The following is a 20,622-nucleotide window of genomic DNA, read 5'->3' on the forward strand; positions in this document are numbered from 1 at the left end:
GTAAATCTTTGTATGTGTTTATCAGCAGCTGTCTGTAGAATATTCAACAAAAAGAATACGGCATGAGCAATCCACTGAAAACCATGTGTAGATTGTGGTTTTAGGGAAACTGGGATTTCGTAAATCAGGTGGTTTTCACACCGAGCACGTTCGTTACAGTGTGATTGGTCCTGGAGCCCTGCAGCGTTGGTCTGGTTTCCAGAATTGATTGTGTCGGACTTTGGTGCATCATCTTACATCATCAAAAACAAAACCATTCTGATTCACCGTAGTTTTTATTATTATTATTTTGGTGCTATTATGTGCCGTAAGGCTCTATGTGCAATAACGTTCCCCTGCCATTCCTGGTACATGTGTGTTGTGGAAACTAATGATGTTTTCATCAGATAAACCCAAATGCAGGTTACTTTACTTCCGGAATAAGTTCAGACCCAAGTATGAGTTGTGTTTGCAGAAATCGCAGCACAGTTCCAGGGCAACCAAACTCATGCCACCTCCTACAGGAAGTCTCGGGTTTGTTCCCCCGATACGCTTCCTTTTCCACATGACAACTTTCACACGGCTCGACTCCCAGTGTTAAAACTTATCCAAGCAAAATTCTTGAGTTTCTTCCATTTCCAGTGTTTTCTTGTCTGCAAATAAAACAAGTTCTTTTATTCTTAAGCAGTTTGGAAAGAAAGTGCAATTTCCTTTTCCAGACCTGAAAAAATTCTAAATCCTGCATTAGGTTTAGGAAAAGCCATATTTTTTTAATTAGCCATAATATTATCGTCACGTTTAAATGAGCTCTTTTTGGTTTAGCATTCTGAAAAGAAGAAGCACGTGCAGGATTTGGTTTAAAGGACAGATGTGCAAGGAATTAATTCATTAGATTAATTCTCTAAACTATGCAGGCGACTTCCATTTGCAGTCTCATGTCACGTTTATTAACACCCAGAAAAAGGAAATTTCGTTATGGAATAAAGGCATGATAAAAAAAAAAAAAAAATGTCTGGGTGCTTTGCAAATGAAACAAATCTCAGTGCTATTGCAGTGGCATCAAGTTTCAGTAAGTTTTCTGTTTTTTCATTTTGAAAAAAGCATCAACAAATTTCTTGTGAATAACAAAATATCAAAGTTCTGGCTGTACCAGCCACCGTCTCCTCTCTCCCTTTGTTTTACTGTCTGCTTGTTTGGAGCCTTGATGGGCTGCTTAGCATGCTGATGATTTAGGTCACGCTGACTTGCAGCCAATATGTTGAAAGCATTTTTACATTTATTTCAAAGCTGCCAAGTCCTGTTAAAATAGTTAAATTGCAGCACCTCACCTAAAATGTAGTTTAGAATTCCTTCCTTAACTGTGGAGATTTTTCCTAACTGAAATTCTGTCAGACAGAGAAGCAGCAGGTCGGGACTAAAGTACAGAGGAGGGTTTTCTTCCTTCTTTTTCTTTTACTTTGTACATTTTGAGGCAGCGGTTAACACTGTCATCCTGAAAGATCAGTGGCTATGAACTCTCTGGTACGTCTCTGCTTTCATGACATGTACAGTGAGGGGAAAGTATTCTCACACTGTTGTGTTTATTTAATATACTTCCACTGCATATATCCTCTTCTGTTATACTCACATACTTTCTTTTGACTTTGAGCACAAACATTATACCTTCCTTTCTCTTCTTCTCATCATTTTAGCTGTCTCATCTGGCTATACTGTTGTAGATGTTCTGGCATCCCTGGTTGTAAAGACTTTACATCATGTGGTACAGCCTCTGAATTTATTCAGGTGAAGACCCATGGTCAGTTTTCATTCTTGGTCTGGCCAGAGGTCTAGTTTACCATGGCACAATTGTTCTGTTATCCCCCACAGTCATGTCTGTGGTCTTCCAGATGCTCTTTCTTCTTTTTAGAATGCACTACATAGTTGATTTGGCCACAACAAATGTTTAACCATCTCTCTGATTTGTTTGTTTAGATTTTCCAGCCTAATGAGGGCTTACTAACAGCAACAGATTGCAATAGCAAATGCCGTACATGATGTCGGGGATAGATATTTTGCTTAACTCGAAGTGCAGTAATGAGAGAATAACATTTACTTGGTCACGGAACCGCTGAGCTGTCAATTGTCCAATACTTTTGGTCTTCTAATAACTGGTGGACAGATATAAGAAGAAGAACTGAGGGCAAGAAGCCTTTATTATCGCCACACATACATTACAGCACAGTGGGATTCTTTTCTTCACAGATTCCTGCTGAGGAACTGCTGAGGGACCAGAGTGCAGGGGCAGCTATGCTACAGTGCCCCTGGAGCAGGAAGGGTTAAGGACTTTGCTCAATTGCCCAACAGTGGAGCTTGGTGGTGCTGGGGCTTGAACCCTGATCCTGTGATCAACAACCCCGAGCCTTAACCACTTCAACCACAACATAAGCCACAATATAAATAGTTCCATTATTCTTACACCATTTACCTGATCAGTGCTAATACTGTACTGTAAATGCTTATTTTTAGAGTTTAATCCCTAAATATGAACCCAATCATGCTCCCAAAACACTTTAATTTCATTTAAAAGTTAGCTTAATACATTACTCTTAAAAAAAGATATAAATGTTTGACATAAAAATAGAGTACAGTATCGCCTGTATAAAAAACAAGGGAAAAATCACTGATCACACTCACGTAATATACGGGGAGATTAACCGCAACATCACGCATACAAAGCATCATAGCTACCAGCCAGTCAGAAGCTAGGTAAAACTGTTAATGCTCTGCGATTGGCTACTTCCAACCCTTCCAGCTAATAGTGTGTCGTAATGGCTGTACTGTACGTACGTGATATCGGCAACGTTCAATATCATTAAAATAACATTTCTATTTTATTTATATTGATATTTTGTTGGTTTTACTTTTATATTAATTAATTAATAATCTAAATTTTTCTTAATAATTTCGCTTTAAAAAGCATGAAATTGTATAAATTGCCGCGAAATTAGCCGTAAAAACTTGTGCAGGATTTCGCGGGTCTGCGAAAAATTCGCAGATGCAGATTAGTTAGGTTCCAAAGAAAATTTCGCAGATCAGTGAAGCCGGCGAATCGTGAGACGTGGATCTGCGAGGTCTTACTGTATAACATGAAATAGCATCAATATTTCCCCTCAAAAATGACCACAGTGACCGTCATCATTGGTGCCCTCTAGATGTACAGTGCTAGATACACGAGGAGCTGGACAGAGGGAGGAGTATGACGAAGCTTTGCCGTCTCTTTGTATAGGTCACTCAACACTGTGGTACCTGCAGTAATTAAACAAGCACCAAGAGCTTTGTGTTTTTAGTTAATAACCTACGTGCTGCTTGTTGTTCATCCCCCGAAGTCTTCCCAATCCCTTTGAATCTCACACCGCTGTTCAGCCTCGTTGCCTCCGTTCATTGTTGACAATAATTTGACACGTACCATTTTCATTCACCATACAGTTTTTTTAGCTCCTCTTGCAGAACTCCTTTCTTTAACACAGAAACCTTGAACCGCTTGTGAATGGAGAAATGCAAAAAAAAAAATCGTTTCAATCTGAGTGTTTATTCAACTCTTTCATCTAAAGCATTTGATCTTGAAGGCAATTAAGCCCACTTTCACGCTTATTCCCCAGATGCTGCTGATCCCTGCCCTCACTCCCTTTTATCTATTTTCATTAAGGTCTGCAGCTAGACACATATGTAGCTGAGCAGTGAGCGAGACCCAAACAAACCACGCTGTTTAACTGGCAGACATGCGTTTTACAAAATGAATCTTGAGGCTCAACGCGTGGTTGCGTTGGAGACTCAGGATTTAGTGACGTAAACGTATCCTCCATCGGAACAGTCCACACGGCTACCTTTCAGTCAGCCACTTTTTATGTATCGTCTCTGACAGGGAAGCGTGATTGATTTTATAGTTACCAAAAACAAGCAGGAGTGCAAAAGGTTCGCAAGCTTCATGATTCAAAAAGAAGGCACCGTTCATTAAAAACCCTGTTCACGCTCAGCACCAGTGAACTCTGTTAGGAGCGGCTGGCCGTGTTGTCGAAACTTGTCTTAATTACACAGCTGATTGCTATCTCGACTGGGCAACTTCAATCAAATCCCTCCTCCTGGAATGCCTTAAAGCTGGATATTGAAGACCATGCCCAAATTCTCACATTGCCCAACTAGCATACAGTGGAACCTCAGCATACGAATTTAATTCATACTGGAGGAGAGTTCTTAAGTGGAAAATTTCAATTGCGAAACAATATTTTCCCATAAGAAATAATGTAGATGCAGATAATCTATTCCAGCCACCAAAAAATTTCACCAATACAAAGCGTATGTAAACTGTATGGCTACTCACAAAGGAGTGACCCAAGCCAAGCATTCCATATCAAGGGTCCTCACAGGAAGTTGTGCCACCAGGCTTGGGCTAAAAATAGAACTGACCACCAATCTGTCAACAAAAAAACACCCACAAAAATCACATAGCTTTTGAATGTTGGTATCGTGGTTTGACTCTTTCGAAATAGCTTTCGCTGACTGAAAATAAATTCCGAAACTCTCTTCGGTTGGCTTTGCTTGGCCTTTCCACTGACGCAAACATGCTTAGAACAGCTTCCGGACGTACACACAACTTAGCCGACGTTCGGTGTGTCCGTATGCTGAAAGTGCTGTGTATGACGAGGCAAATTTCAATTCTTAAGGCAAAAATTTATAAGGGAGGGCATTCGTATGCCGAGGTTCCACTGTACTGTATTATGAGTATTGTGAGTATTCTGTTTGTACAGCATTGAATTGTGGGATTGCATGAGTGTACTCTCCCCTGCCTTCAGACATAACCGCAAAAGGAGCCCAAAATAACCGAGCGTATAATAGGATGAATAGGATGTGATATCAGACATGGAGACAGTCAGACACTTAATTAAGAAGTCAGACCAGTTCTTCTTTCATCCGCTCTTGATCTCCGCTCCTCAGATTGGAGTTGCCGTATCTGATAGCGAGAACATTCCTGTAGGAGACTTTGCTAGCTGTCGAAGAAAGTTTTCAGTAGAATTTTCTCTTCTGATCGATGAAGGCTTGACTTTTTTTAATTTATTTTTTTAAATTGTCTGATCACTTTTCTAGCATCCTCAGTGATTCTCACTAATACCGCAACCAATCCTAAGGTCATATTTCCTGTCATTGGACTGATCAGACCTATTTCCCAGCAGGGTGTCTGGGTAGATTCAAGTGTGAGCAAAAATAACAGAGCATCACGCACAAAGATACTGTAGCTTTCAGCGCAGATGGCTTCTCCATGCTCCAGAGTCTAGTAACTGTGTCCTTTTTTTCCCCTCCCCATTTCTCTCTAGTTTTTTTTCTCATCTAAGAAAGACGTTTTTGAAAACTTTGAGCATTGTGTGTGACGTGAGGTGTCTATGAAATATTAAAGAAGAATCAGCAGGTTGCCACTGGGTTTAGACGCTTCATTGATTTTTATTGTTTTCCTTCTTGCTTATTTTTGTACTTTAAAGTTTGTATGAACTTGTCAATTGCTCTTTTGGTAGAAATTTCTTAAGAGACTCATTACTTATACTGACTATATTTTCTTCTAACACTTGTGTTTAATGGGATAGAAGGAAATAAATATCATACGCTTACGGCCATTGAAAGCCAAACACGTTCCTGAAATGGTGTCGTGCCGATTCTTTTTAAAACTAAACCTCCATATAGTGTAGCATCAACAACCTGAACATCCTCCATGATACAGAAAATGTGGAAATGATAACAGACATCACAGAGCACAAAGCAATAATGTTTATAATGTCTAAACTAGCAGTTTTGAAATCATCAGCTGGAATAAAAACAAATCATAAAGCTAAAAAAAAGTGCAGGAGCCTAGCTTTAGGCAAATTATTCTCGTACTATTAAGCAACAAGTGTTAGTGAGGTCAGAGTGCAGGGGTCTGGGGTTCAGTCAGTGTTCCAGTTCATACCAAAGGTGTTCAGTGGGGTTGAGTCAGGGCTCAGTGCAGGACACTCGAGTTCTTCCACTTCCAATTGAGTTCCTTAACATACTATATCTTCATGTAGTGTGCTTTGGGCAGGAGCATTGTCATGGAATATGTTTAGACGTCTCAGTTCCAGTGAAAGGAAAATGCTACAGCGTACCAAGACATCCTATAGAGTTTGGAGAAGAATCACATATAGGTGTGATGGTCAGTTGTCCATAAACATTTGTCCGTGTAGTGTTAGGTCAGAGTCTGAGAATAATGATAGAGCTTAAACCCTGTTCGAGAGGAGATGCTACAGTCAGGCGTTGTTGAGGGATGGTGGGTCAAGTGGAGAAGTGATGGTATCATTAAGAGCTTGAGATCTGCATCTGCACCGTCCAAAATACAGCCACTTCTTCTTGCAGATTAAAGGAGTAATTCAGGAAATCCCCACCCACAGAGACACTCCAGCTAGTGTCTAGATATCAAGCACATCAACAGCAGTCCGTCCATGCTGGACCAGCATCTCTGCTGATTGTGGTAACTTCAGAGACATGATGAATCACAATTTAAGGCCTTCATGTGGGTCCACATCACCAGGCAGTCTAGTGTTTAATTTCACAGGGAAGGTGTACTAAATCCAGAAAGAAAGCTGGGATTTGCAGACACGATCTTCTTCTTTACCAGGATATTTTCTACACCTCGCTATATAAGCCTCGGCATAGTAAATAAGTTCCCTTCAGTATATTAGGCGGTGGTGATGTAGTGTTGCGCAGACTAAACTGCAGTCTGAAAGCCGTTATAAAAAAATACAATGCAAATCAGTTGGGCTTACGGCTGCGTCTTTGGAAGCCTCGCGACTGTGCAGGTTGTTTTACTGCCATTAGCTACATGCCTAGCTTTAATGTTCACCTCACCGTCCCTGTGGGAGTTTACTGTGCCAGGACGACGTATCTGCAGTGTGCTGGCAGAGCTTTCACTTAGCCCACCTCTCTCTCTCTCTCTCTCTCTCTTCCTCAGTCTCACTCTCTATCCATCCCTCTCTCTCTCCATTTCACTCTCTCTTTCCATCTTGCTCTCTCTCTCTCCCTCTATCCCGCCCTCTTTCTCCACCCATCCTTATCTCCCCCACCCTCTCTTGCTCCCTCATTCTCTCCCTCCTTCCTTCCTCACTCCTCTCTTCCTCCCTTTTTTTCTCTCTTCCTCTTGCTCCCTTCCTCTCGCCCCCTCCCTCTTTCTCTCTCTCCATCTATCCCTCCCTCTCTTTCTCTCTCTCCCCTCTCTTTCTGCCTACCTCTCTTTCTCGCTCTCTCTTGCTATCCCTCCCTCTCTTCCTCTCACTCCCTCTCTCTTTTTCTGTCACTCTTTCTCCATCTCCCCCCTCCATCTCACCCTCTCTCTCCATCTCGCCCTTTCTATCCCTTCCTCTCTTTCTCCCCCTTCCTCCCTCCCCCTCTCTTCCTCCATCCCCATCGTTTTTCCTCTCTCTCTCTCTTTCTCCCTCCCACTCGCTTCCTCCCACCCACCCTCTTTTGCTCCCTTCCTCTCTCCCTCCTTCTCTCTTTCTCTCTCTCCCCTCTCTTTCTTCCTCCCTCTCTCTCTTGCCCTCTCCTCCTCTTTCTCTCTCTATTTCTCCCAATCTCCCTTCTTTCCATCTATCTCTCCCTCTCTTCTTCTCGCTCGCACTCTTTTTCCATTTCACCCTCCTCTCTCTCTCTCTCTCTCTCTTTCTCTCAACGTCAAGATTCTCTGACCCTACCTGGCATTGTGCTCAGTATATAAATGTGTTTTGCATTTGGAGTGGACCAGACCATTAGTGTAATTCCAGCAGTAGGAGCCAGCGTGCAATGAATCGATAGTTGTAATTGAGTGAGAGATAATTGCCGGCACCGCTAGCGCACAACAAAGAATAAATACACTCGGTTACTCACGCAACATGCAGCCCATGATTTAAACAGATGATAGCTTTATAGTTTGTTTAATGCCTTAGTTCACTTCTAATGGTTAAATACACTAATAAAGGTAACGTGTTAATTCTGGATTAAAGCTATCACATTTCTGCGTTGCTTTGTTTGATCACGGGATACATTTTACAGACATTTTAAATGAGGGGGAAAAAAAATGTTGCCCCAGTCTTGGGTTCCCAGCGCCCACCTTTCATTTTCCTATCTTTATTTATGAGCTTCTCAGCTGTTAAGATGGAAATTTACATTTACATTACGTTTACTCATTTGGCAGATGCTCAACTTGGGAGTGAGCAAGAATACAGTCCAAGCAAAGAGACGAGCTGCTGAGTGTTGAGGCTTAAAGGTGAAATTCTGGCACAAACTTCCAGACTCTAGTACAGATGAGAGCTTTCACACGTGATATAGTACTCTGGAAGACTGTAAACAGAATCCTGGGTTATATTGTTTGAGGTTTCATACTGCTCATACTTTACCTGGGATTGACACTGAATCCTGACTCTTCATAATCTGATCTTTCACACTGTACCTTCCTATATCCTGCATTAACCTTCTTCTAATTTGCATATTTGCATATCAACAGCCCTGAGTGGATAAATACATCATGTGACGCTTTTAATAATGGCTTTGTCTCACTCTTTCACATCAGTGAGGGGGGAAAAAAGGACAGATCTGCTGTTCTTACCAGAGTCGGTTTTGTTGTCACTACTGAACTGTTCCTACGTCCTGGTTTTCACAGGTTGCGAGTCTCACAATGTTTAATTTTTGCTTGAGTTTCTGTTAAGCATCTAACCGTAACATTCTAACACTGCACACGTTCGGCACCTGAGTACAGGGTTATCACCACAAAAGTGACACTAGCTCTGCTTCAGCAAGTACTGTCCATGCAACTAAATTACAAGTGTGAAACGTTCCTCTACCTGGGATTTAGGATTAAGCTTGTTGTGGAAAACCTTATACAGCTCCTGTTTACCATCACACCCACATCTGATATAATCCTGTTTATACACCAGGCATAACATTATGAGCAGTGACAGGTGAAGTGAGTATCTCCTCATCATGGCACCTGTTAGTGGGTGGGATATTTTAGGCAGCAAGTGAACATTTTGTCCTCAAAGTTGTTGTGTTAGAAGCAGGAAAAATGGGCAAGCGTAAGGATTTGAGAGAGTTTGACGAAGGGCCAAATTGTGATGGCTAGACGACTGGATCAGAGCATCTCCAAAACTGCAGCTCTTGTGGGGTGTTCCCGGTCTGCAGTGGTCAGTATCTATCAAAAGTATCCTTTAAGTTGCGAGGTGGGACCTCTGCTGCTAACATCTTGGTGCCAGATACCACAGCACACCTTGAGGGATCTAGTGGAGTCTATGCCTCAATGGGTGAGGGTTGTTTTGGCAGCAAAAGGTGTACCAACACAATATTAGGCAGGTGGTCATAACGTTATGCCTGATCAGTGTATATCCGTTATAACATGTCGAACATATATTCCATATCTACAGTATATCTATCTTTGCCCTCCTTTTTATTTTCCTCACTCTCTTTTCTCTCTGACTCAATTCTCCAGCTCTGTCGCTCTTTCCCAGCCAAAACGAACACCACTTGGGCTGCTTAAGACGCCCTGCCATGCAGATGCATTATTCAGTTCCCCTCGTCAACTGAAAGGCAAACAGAAACTGGAGCTCACACATCCTAATTCTTTAAATATGGACTCTCTTACCCATTTTCTTTGGGGAAGGCACAGCATGCTTGACATATTGATGAATTTGGTTGAGGTTATGAACTGTAAAGTAAACTTTATGAACTGTTTTCACTTCATTTACATTCATTTATTTTCTAAAAATGGTGGAAAATAATGATCCAGCAAATTCTAAACTGCTGAATGTTCCAAAATGCTCTGGCATACAAATGTAGGCCCAGGGTCATTTTTTTTACACTCGGTTCTTACCTCTAGCGTGTAGTAGCTGATTTTATTATTATTTTTTGGTTGTTGTTTTTTTCCGATTTGTTTTTTTTTATTCCAGTTGCTCTCGTTAATCAGTGTTATGCAGTCTCAAATTGAAAGTACAAAGCCTTTAGCCAAAGTGAATATGAAATATTAATGACATCGCATTATTATTTAACAAGTTGTATTGATGTTAGCTGTTATTTGCCTGTGGAGCATTAAGTCATGTAAGAGAGCAGTGCGTAATTAATACATTAGTCTTCCGTTTTTAAGAAATGCGGGACTCAGCATTATATTACAGTGGGTCGGTCCTGAAGGGAGAAGTTTGAAACGGATTAATTGGACTACAAAACATTCCATCAGTCTGTTATTGAAAGTCTGAAATCCACTGAACAAAAAAAACCCCTTGTTTATTTCTTGTAAGTGCCATATAACTACATCCAGATTTATTGTGATTCCATCTTCCACTTCCATCCAACTGAACAAACCCTTCATATCAGCCAGTTTTAAAGCTATAAACTGGTGAACCTTTTTTTCTTTTCTTTTTTTACTTTTTTAATACATATATAAATAAATACATCAGGTGGATTCGATGCCTTTTGCTCGCCAAGGTCCTACCCTTTTGTATTAAGGCTTTTCACAATCGGAGGATATCACCTCCCGGTTCTCTTGTGTTAAATCAGCACCCACATGGTCTCATTCTTTCATCTGAACCTCCCTTTAGCATGAAACCTGGTGCACCGATGAGAAATTAGCTCGCGGTCCAGCCTACCCCAGTGCTGATTGAAAAGTCTGATGATGGAGTATTTGAAGCCTTTGGAGAACTCGGGCCACGATTAACATTTAAACATAATCCATCCGAAGCCTGTGAGGTCTTCGGTTTCCCTTCAAAGGAGGCGGCTGAGGAGAAAGCTACGCACTGATGTACGTCAGCGTGGTGTTTGAGCTCACCGGTTTCAGAAGCCGTCGTTCTGCCAGTGTAACGTTCAATTTCCATTTAAAGCTCAATCTGCGCTTAATCTCGACCCGAGACGCTGACATTTAAGCTAATGCTGTTATGTCACTACCTACAGGGGCAAAATGTTAAACAGTAGCAGCCAAATTCTTCGGTTTATGTCGTCCAACGTTTTTTATGTTAGTAAAAATGCCAAGCGTTGTGATCTATAATGGATTTGAAGGTCTTGTGATTACGTGTATTATAAGAGACAACCATTTAAAAAAAATACTACTAATAAATAAAACGCCGCCCTTCTGCTAGTTTCATGTTAATTTTGATTCATCTGAGGCACGATCCCGTTCCCCTCACTGCCTCATCCCTCAGCCTGTAAGTGCAGGGCTATAATACAGCAATGCCTCGTTTTTATGGCGGTGAATCTAAGAACCATCGAATAGATTGACAAAAGTTTAGAGAGGGCATTTGCATGTCTGCACTATTAATCTGAAGAGGAAACGAGACAGAATGCACACTGAGATTGCCCAGCCTTTATAAATCACAGCCAGGTCGCAGAAAGACCCGGTCAAGCCTGAACCGTGTGGCACGGAGGAATCGTTTGTATCGTGTAAGTGGAGGAAACCCTTCAGCAAGACTTCTTACTGTTCTCATGCTGAAGCTCATATCATCATCTGCAAAATTGCATACCTGAATTTATTCAACCAACACAGCATCGGCTTGCAATATAGATGAGAGAAGATACTTTATTGTTGTTGTATACAATACAACACAATGTAGTGTGGCAACTCTCGGACAGCAACATGGATATTTAAACAGGGCACTCAGGAAAGAATAAATAAATCATATACAAGATTGCACATAAATATCGAGATGTATATATCGAACATGACATATTGCACATTGTATAAAGTGACAAAGTGATTCAATATGATCGTCCCTCAGCGCCGGTATGAACTTCCAGACTCGATCCCGACAGCAGAATCCGTCACTGTCTTCAAGATCCACCTCTGCCCCGAAGACTGAAAAATGGACTTTGCTTCTGTTTTGTGTGTCTCCATGTTGAGCATTGAATGTCTTCGTCATGTCTCACTCCACAGTGGTGATTAATATGAAGCTCCTATGAAAGTAGACTCTCAGGACTTTAAGGGTTTGTAGCATTTCATAAGAATTTCAGTTTTTATCCCTAGCCTACTAGGGAGCAATATATTCATAGAGAAGTTCTAACGAAACAAAAACGGCTAGTTTTTTATGACACAAATGTTTAAAGGAAATGTTGATGTCAAACCCATTTCTGCTCTCCGAGGTGCTCCAAGTGCTTGTTTATCTAAAGCAGCTCAGATTTGATCTTCAGCCACTAAAATTCTGTATAAGGTTACCCAACAGAGGGGAAAAACACATCTCAAACTTTGAATCCGTCTATCATTCTTGGACAATAAAATAGTTCACTTATTTATTTTGATTGAAAATGTCTAATAAGTTGGTTTCCGTTCTGCTGGTGGTCAGGAACCTGGTGGTTATCTGGAGTGAGACTGGATGTTCTGAATTAAAACAGCATAAAGTAGAACAGCGTAAGTAGTTTTAATGTCTGTTGTTGATTCAGGTGTATACATGTGTGAATAGAATTAATGAATAAATAAATACATTTTAGATTTGATCATTTTCACATACGTAACAGTGATGGTTTTTTATTATTTCTTCTTCACATTTTAGCGCCGTCAGTAAAATATCTGCTCAAACTTAAGTCTTCGTTGAGACGCACCAGGAGAGAAAAAAGAAAATCTATACGACTAATTAGGACAAGGAAGTGTGTTTACTCACCTGTCAGTCATGTCGCTTGCCTTTTCTTTCTCGGACTAACATCGGGGAGTTAGGGAGCGTGGCTTTAGGGGGGAAACACTGATCATCTTTCGCTGTTTTGATTTTCAGCTTTTAAAACAGCTCGCTTCAGCGAAATGCTGCTAATTATCTTTAGTGCCTTGAAGCTGCTTGAGATTTCCAAATCAGTTATGTTGAGTGGAAAAAGAGACTTACAAGAAATTCCACTTGGCAGCTGCTGAAATGACTTTGTTGTCGAACATCGATTAAATGCATAACAAGACACTTTTGCAGTTTAAATAAAGAAACGAGGACAGGAGGTCGTGTGTTTAAACGTTTACATCTGTATGCGGAGAATGGGGTGTGGAGGAAAACGTGTACGATTTTACATTGATTGCAGGATGAAATATGTTAGTGTTTGTGTTAGTGTTCATTACTACTTCATTACTCCTCACCACCATACCTACTACCACTGCTCAACTGGTCCCACCATTCCTCAGGGTAAAAGGTAGGTATACATCTAGACTCTTCTCTGTTCTGGCACCGAGGTGGTGTAATGAACCAGATGTCCGTACAACCGAGTCTCTGACCGTCTTCAAACAACAGATGAAGACCTACCTCTTCCTGAAACACTTAAACTAGCTCTTATTTTCCATGTTTTTTTGTGTATTGTTATATGTTCATTTAAAAAAACCCAACACAGTTTTTAGGCTGATGTGATACTAAGTCTGTGACCGATAGAACCAGTGTTAATGTATTCATTGATGGAGAATTTATAGCACTCTTGTACGTCACTCTGGATAAGAGCCTGCCGAGTGCCAGAAATGTAAATGTGTACAAAAGAGAATAAGAAGTTTTAATTAAATTCAGCACAATTCTCAAACCTACGCTTAATATATATTAATGCTTACAGTCGTGCTTGGAAGTTTGTATTTCTGTATTAAATACGACCCAAAAACATCAGATGAACCCAATCAAACAAATGAACCCAAAGTATTACACTCCGTATTTTTTTTTTATTTGTGATCCACTATTACATAATCTGTGTGGTGTGTGAACCTTTGCTTTTATTGTGACCCAGTTTGGTTTTTTTGTCTACTTTTAGGAAAATCCGATGATGTTTTGGGTCGTTATTTATGCAGAAATATAGACGATTCTAAAGGGTGCACAAACTTTCATGCACCACTGTATGTAATAGTGATTTGTAAAGCAGTAAGCTGGGAGTCAACTTGTATCTCTGAACGATTTTAAAGTCAGTTGTTGAAAATGTGTCGTCTCGTAGAACGGTGTTTTTTTTTTGGTTTGTTGGGCTGGTGTAACCAGTGGTACTGAGGGTTAAGGAAGGAACGAAGGCCGGAAAACGGCTAATTATCTTTCCTGCACTTTATCAGGATGATGTGCCCCAGTCATACTCGCTCCTGTAGTCGTTGACCCAGAGCCGATGTTTATATGGTAATTGGTGTGTAAGTAAACACTGTTGGTTTTAGCGTGTATTGTTCGTCCTGGTTAGTTAGAACCTGTCAGAGTCTGCATTCTACTCTCAGGCTCTCGGATCTTGAAGAAAAGAAGAAAAAAAAAAGAATCTAGAGACAACAAAAACAGAGGCTGGAGGCTGGAGCTTGTGGCGTTGGGTTTTCTGAAGATTACTGGCTGCCTGAATTAGATCTCCATGTTGACGTGTTTTTGCGCTGTGCTGTTTGTGCTCTTTTTTTTTTCCTCCTTTTTTTTAATTAGACCGCTTGGGCACCGACGTGGGATTCCGCTCTGATTTGTGGTTTATGTTTTGCATGTTGTGCTTTGACTATTTCAAAACCATGGATGGCGCAAGAAGTGCTGCAGAGGCTTCCCCTGTGGTTCGTTTTAGTCTTCTTTTTTTTTTTGATGCGAGCCTCAAGAACCAGACTTCTCTCTCTCCGCTCTGTTCTCTGCTCTAACACACTCCACTGTTTCCAGGGTGAGTCATTTCCCCTTGAATGTAACATCCAAAAATGTCTAGGAGAGACGAAGAGTGGGCAAAATGACCGAAATACCATGATACTTACACAAGAAATGTATAAGTTCCACGCTATGGATCAATATATATGTTTTTGATGAGAAACCAGCAAAACTGTTGTTACATTTTTTTTTTTTAAAAAAAAAAAGCTTTACACTTATTTAATGTCTAGAATAAGAATTTATTTAATATCCCAAAGGAGGGAAAATACATTCTGTAAAATCTAATATATCTAATCAGATGCTTTCAGTCCGTTTGTTACTGTTATTAAAAAAAAGCAAAAACATTAAAATATGATAAAAGATTGGATGATAAGTGTTGACATCTCCAAAAAGTCTATTGTGATATAATTTAGATAGAGAGAGAAAGAGTTCTTTATTACTTTATTGATCCCTGAGGGGGAATGTGTTTGTCACAGCCAAAAATCTCAAATATATCTACAAGGACACATACAGTCAGACGGTAAGCTAAATAAATACACGCACTAACTGCTCACTTTATTAGTAACTCCTCCACATTCATGCAAGTATCTAATCATCCAATCAGGTGGCGGCGGTGCAGAAAACTCAAGAGCTTCCGTTACAGATCAGACTGAAGAAACATTGTGATCTTAATGACGGTGGCATGGATGTTGGTGTCAGATGGGCTGCTGGAGTATTTCAGTATTTCATCTGGGATTTTCACACACAACAGTCTCCACACTGTTGCACTGTTTACACATGATGGTGCAGAAAACAAAAAACATCCCGTGAGACTTTTAGTTCTGGAAAAACCTTGTTTACATTTGGACGCCTTTATCCAGAGCGACTTATGTGTTAATTCAATTTTTTTTTATATAACTGAGCAATTCAGAATTAAGGGCCTTGCTCAAGGGCTCAACAGTGGCAGCTTGGTGGATCTGGGATTCAATCTCACAACCTTCCGATCAGTAGGCCAACACCTTAACCACTAAGCTACCACATCCCCTTGTTAATCAGAGGAAAATGGCCAGATTGGGTCAAGCTTCCATGAAGGAATACAGTAACTCAAACACAATATACATCCGTGATCAGCAGAAAAGCATCCCAGAACAAACACCACATCAATCGATGAAGTGGATGAGCTCCAGTCAGACAAGAACAGGATTCTGAGGCCTCCAGATTAAGGGGGAAATCAGCTGATCTTTTTCCAGTTGTCCAGTTTGAGTGAATCTGTGTTAATGATTCCTCAGATTCTTGTTCGTGTCTGACAGAAGACGAACCTGATGTGGTCTTCTACTGTTGTAGCACATTTATGCATTTAATGTTGGATGTTTTGTGCATGCTGAGATGCTTATCTGCTCATCACAGTTGTAAAGAATGTTTATTCGAGTTACTATATCCTTCCTGGAAGCTTGAAACAGTCTGGCTACTTTTTCCTCTGACCTCTTTTATCAAGAGGGCTTTCTAACTGTCCCTCACTCAGGGTTTTTTTTCACACAATTCTGTGCAAACTCTACAGACTGTTGTGTGTGAAATTCTCAGGAGATCAACAGTTTCTGAGATACTCACACCAGCGCAATCTAGGACTAGTATTCATGCCATAGACACATAATGCGTGTGTAATTTGTGTGTAATTATATGTGTATATTGTTTCCAAAATCATTATCCCAAATGTTATTGTCTTTATTTCTGCAAATAAGTGATAGTCAGTAGTTTCTGACCCGTAAGAACTTGTTAAAGGTGCAGTGGATCTTCGGCTTCTTTAGCTCCTGTTCTGAACTAAGACAACTAATCCCCAGGATCCTTCAGAGAAACTCCAAAGGATCTCTCAAATCTCCAAATTGTGTACCTTAATCTCCCCTGAACTGTGCCCATGTGATGTGGAGATAACAGGGTACATTGCACTGTCTATTTTATGGATCTTTTCCTAAGAGGCAATAACAGAGAAAGATCCTTTATTTAGTTGGACAGATGGGCAGTTTCGATGATGTGGGACTTATGTGTCTGACTGGAAGTAATGGGCAAATAAAAAAGGAGGGGTTCAGTACTTGAGAAGCACTTGAGCATTTGTTTCAGCCGTAAAATTTGAAGGGCATCACTTTGAGTTAATGCGTTTTTCTGATTTATCATCCTAAAAGTTCCGTGTAATGTTTCACACCTGATCAACGTGTCAGATTTTTTTTTCTGGAATTTTCTGGAGTGTCTTAGGTTGTTTATTCTCTGTAGGCCTACTTTTAATCATTTTAAACTTTATTCCCTGATAGTTAATGTCAAATCACAAAGAGGGAAAACCATTTCCTGGTTTTTATTATTTCGAAAGCTTTTTGCTGTGAATGTGCAGTAAAACACTGCATTATATTTGCACAGGATTAATCAAAAGTGTGAAAAGTTTACTGTTCCATGGTCGAAAAACTTAAAATATATATATATATATGTGTTGTGTTTTTGTAATACTCAGACGAACAATTATTTATTTGTCTGCTCACACTCCAAAGTCCATTTATCCTCGTCATTAGCTTAAAAACTTAAAAACACACAAATTCATTCCAGTCCCACTGACGAATCAGGTTTGGCCGCAGGACAGCCTCTGTTTCCATCATCGCATTAAAACCCTGGAGAGAAGTTCACATTAATTTGCTGTACCTAGAAAAAAAAACAACACAAATCAATCCCAGAATGCAGAATATCTACAGTATGATACTGTATTATGGATGGAAAAAAGTAAATGGAACAGCATGTTACTGTTTTGGGGAAATAAAATGAAATACTGTTTACAGGAAAGGGTTACAGTGTAAAAAATAAAATAAAGATCCATTTTTTGTGGTTTAAACTGGAAAAGTGCATCTTGCGTTAATCAACCTGTCTTATAAAGCTGGTGTCTTTATAACATATCTATTATCTAAGATCATGAAATATGAATAAATGTATTAAGTCCATGCAGAAATCAGACATCTATATTTTTGTCCACAGGTCAGGTGACCAACGCTGCTATTATCCCTGCCCCTGGCAACATGTTCCTGCCCGACAGTCGACCTGGCATCCCCTTACCTCGCTTCAGCCGTCATCTGAACAATTCGGAGCAAGCTGAAGGAGCCGGAGCAGGAGGAATGTGTCTCAGGCTGGGTGCTAACTGCCAGGTATTGTATATGATTAAAATAAATGTCACATGGATGTGATTAATCTATCGAATCCAAATGGACAAACCTGATTTATAAGCTGATACTGATTAATTAGAAATATACAGTTATTATTGAGAGTATGTGGAAGCTTCCTAACAAGAGCCAAGCTGATTGTATACATCGAAGGAACGAGATGTTTTAATTAGGGCTGTCACTTTTTAACCGATATTTAAACATCTGTTCAACCATGGCTTGAGAAATTGTCCATACAAATATTAATGAGCAGCATTGGACAGTTTTTAATTGTGTTGTTTAGCATCTGATCCAGCAGTGGGTGCCCTAAAAGTTTTGCATGTCTTCGACCCATCAGTAAATAAGAAAATGGAAGATAACAGCAAACAGCAGAACTGCTTTGAGTGGACAATGCTGAGCCCAAATTATCTAAAATGCAGTGTGTGGAAATATTTTGGGTTCTACACCGTAGATGGCCCATCAGTTGGGTCTAAAAGATAAGGCCATTTGTTGACTTTGTAAAAAACAACCTGCACAAAAACAAATCAAAGTAGCAGAAGGTCGGACAGACGAGTGGTGCAGCGCCATACAACCTTGTATTATGTGGGGATGTGGTAGCTTTAGTGGTTAAGGTGTTGGATTACTGATCAGAAGGTTGTGAGTTTGAATCCCGGGTCCACCAAGCTGCCACTGCAGGGCCCTTGAGAAAGGCCCTTAACTCTCGCGTGCTTTTTTTTTTTTTTTTTTTTTCTTGTATAAAATATAAGTCATTTGGGGTCCAACTGACCCGGGACGATATTGAGGTTTAAAAAGCACTACAGAAATAATAGTCCTTTACACATATTGTCTTTATTTCAATGTAGATAGCATTTACACATTAGATCACATTCAACAATGAAAGTGTTATTCGTCTTTGTGACGGTTATAATTTGTGTAACAAAATATACTATAATAAAGAGCTTGTTGGCAGAAATCTAGAAAACAACTAAGATGGAATAATGTTTCAAATGATGTTTATTATTTTGCACTGATTTATTAAATACAGGTGATGAACAACAACATGAGCACAAGAAACCAGAGATTATCGCAGTTGCTGGCTGTGAAACACAGCTTAGAAAAACAAAATCTGCAAATGCGAATGATTTACAACAAAATGCAAGACATTTTTTATGAAAATATAAAACGGGTCAATTTGACCCGAACACCAAACAAGGAGAGGTCAAATCTGGAAGTCAGCCAGAGCAATTCAAGCTGGCAGGAAGTGTATAGCAACTCAAATAATCACTCGGTACAGCCGTGGTGAGCAGAAATACATCTCGGCATGCACTAAACTTCAAACCTTAACCACATTATATGTGTTTTGTATGGAGATCCCTCCAACTGCCATTGGTGCAAGTAGTATTTCCCAGACCTCAACATACAGCATTGTTATGAGATTATCAACGATTATTAGCTACAGTCAGTGGTTAAAAATGGTGCAAATAGTCTTAATTAATTAAAATCCTATTGATTCAGAAGGACATTTTTCACGCCTGCCCCTTATTTGTCATTAAGACAATGTGTTGTGTTTAATGTGTTTGGTAAACATTTAAAGATTAAGTGAAAGAGACACTATGGCACATTCTTCTTCTACACTAGAGTAAGATAAATGTTGCAGTATTGTTAACAAACAGCTGTTTATGGCCCATCGCTAAGCCTTTCAGCGTCAAAATCAATTAAAGGCTGGTGAATAATGTGGGTTTTCTTGTGTGTTTAAATTGCCTGCCACCTGCTGTGTGTTTACACTTTTTTGTTTGCTCTTTAACACGTCCAGACGTTTCACATTCACGTACACGTTCACAATGCCGCCTGCTTTTCGTCTATTCTCGCCTGCTTCTTGCCTCCTCGGTCTCTAGCACCATTGTTTGCTCTTGTTATTGACTTTAAGTCTAATCCCTGCAGCCTGCGGGAATGTTGTCATCCTTCCAAAATAAGCCTTTTCAATAAAAGATATGAGGTAAGATAGATCACTGAGATTTTTAGATAAACCTGTTTGCTGTCAGAGTCTAAAGCAACAGAGTCTGATGTATATAAAAAGCACCCTGAGAGAGTGTAAACTCTCTGTAAATAGAATCCTGGGTTAGTGTGTTTGAGGTTTTTACACTGCTTATACTTTACCTGGGATTAACACTGAATATTGACTCTTCATAATCTGACCTTTCACGTTATATATTCCCTGTCTTAACCTTCTTATTTGCTCCATCAACAACGCTGATTGGATAAAAACAGCATGTGAAGCTTTAAATAATGTCTTGTCTTGCTCTTGCACATCTGCGAGAATTACAGGCTCATCTCTTGGCCTATAAGTTGGGTCTAAAATTTAAAAAACAAATAAAACATTATATAAATTTATTTATATCGCTGTTGCTTCTATGTTAATTCTGTTGTTTTCATTTAAATATCCATATTTAAATAACATTATTATTTTCAAGAGCTTGGTCCATCAATTGGGTCTAAAATACTTGCCCTCAAACCTGTATTGTTATCTTTCACAGCTTTATCATCTTTTTTTGCTTTCTTAAGTTTGTCATGTTCTTTCTGACGTCCAGTTTTTTTTTTTTTTTTACCATAAATAAAACCATCTCCACTTCCTCCTTCATTTTCCCCGACATCATTTATCCTGTAAATAATCACGACCCTATGACCTGTGACTCGGGTTGCCATGTGAGCGACCAAATCCTCACTAAAGATGGATAAGAACGGATAAGAATGTCGGATGGATAAGGGATCTCTGAGAGGAGATTCAGATAGAAAGTCTCACTTTTAAAAAGTTGTCTGCTAGGTGTTTGGAAAAACAAAAGTAATCTGCACAGTTTGCAAAGCTTGAATTTAATTACCAGAGAAGTTCTTCGTCTTTGACATATCACCTCAAAGCAAAAACA

At 39.8% G+C, this 20,622-nt stretch overlaps 1 protein-coding gene across 1 annotated transcript in view; it reads left to right on the plus strand.

Annotated features, from left to right (window-relative positions):
• Positions 1-20,622, plus strand: part of wdr18 (WD repeat domain 18) — a 78,329-nt gene that overhangs the window by 49,204 nt on the left and 8,503 nt on the right. Inside the window, exon 8 of the mRNA XM_058401666.1 lies at positions 17,541-17,707. Within this exon, the coding sequence (XP_058257649.1) occupies positions 17,541-17,707 (167 nt within the window). The remainder of the gene's footprint in view (positions 1-17,540; positions 17,708-20,622) is intronic.

The sequence above is a fragment of the Hemibagrus wyckioides genome, linkage group LG10 (genome assembly GCF_019097595.1).
Source record: "Hemibagrus wyckioides isolate EC202008001 linkage group LG10, SWU_Hwy_1.0, whole genome shotgun sequence".
NCBI classification, from domain to species: domain Eukaryota; kingdom Metazoa; phylum Chordata; class Actinopteri; order Siluriformes; family Bagridae; genus Hemibagrus; species Hemibagrus wyckioides.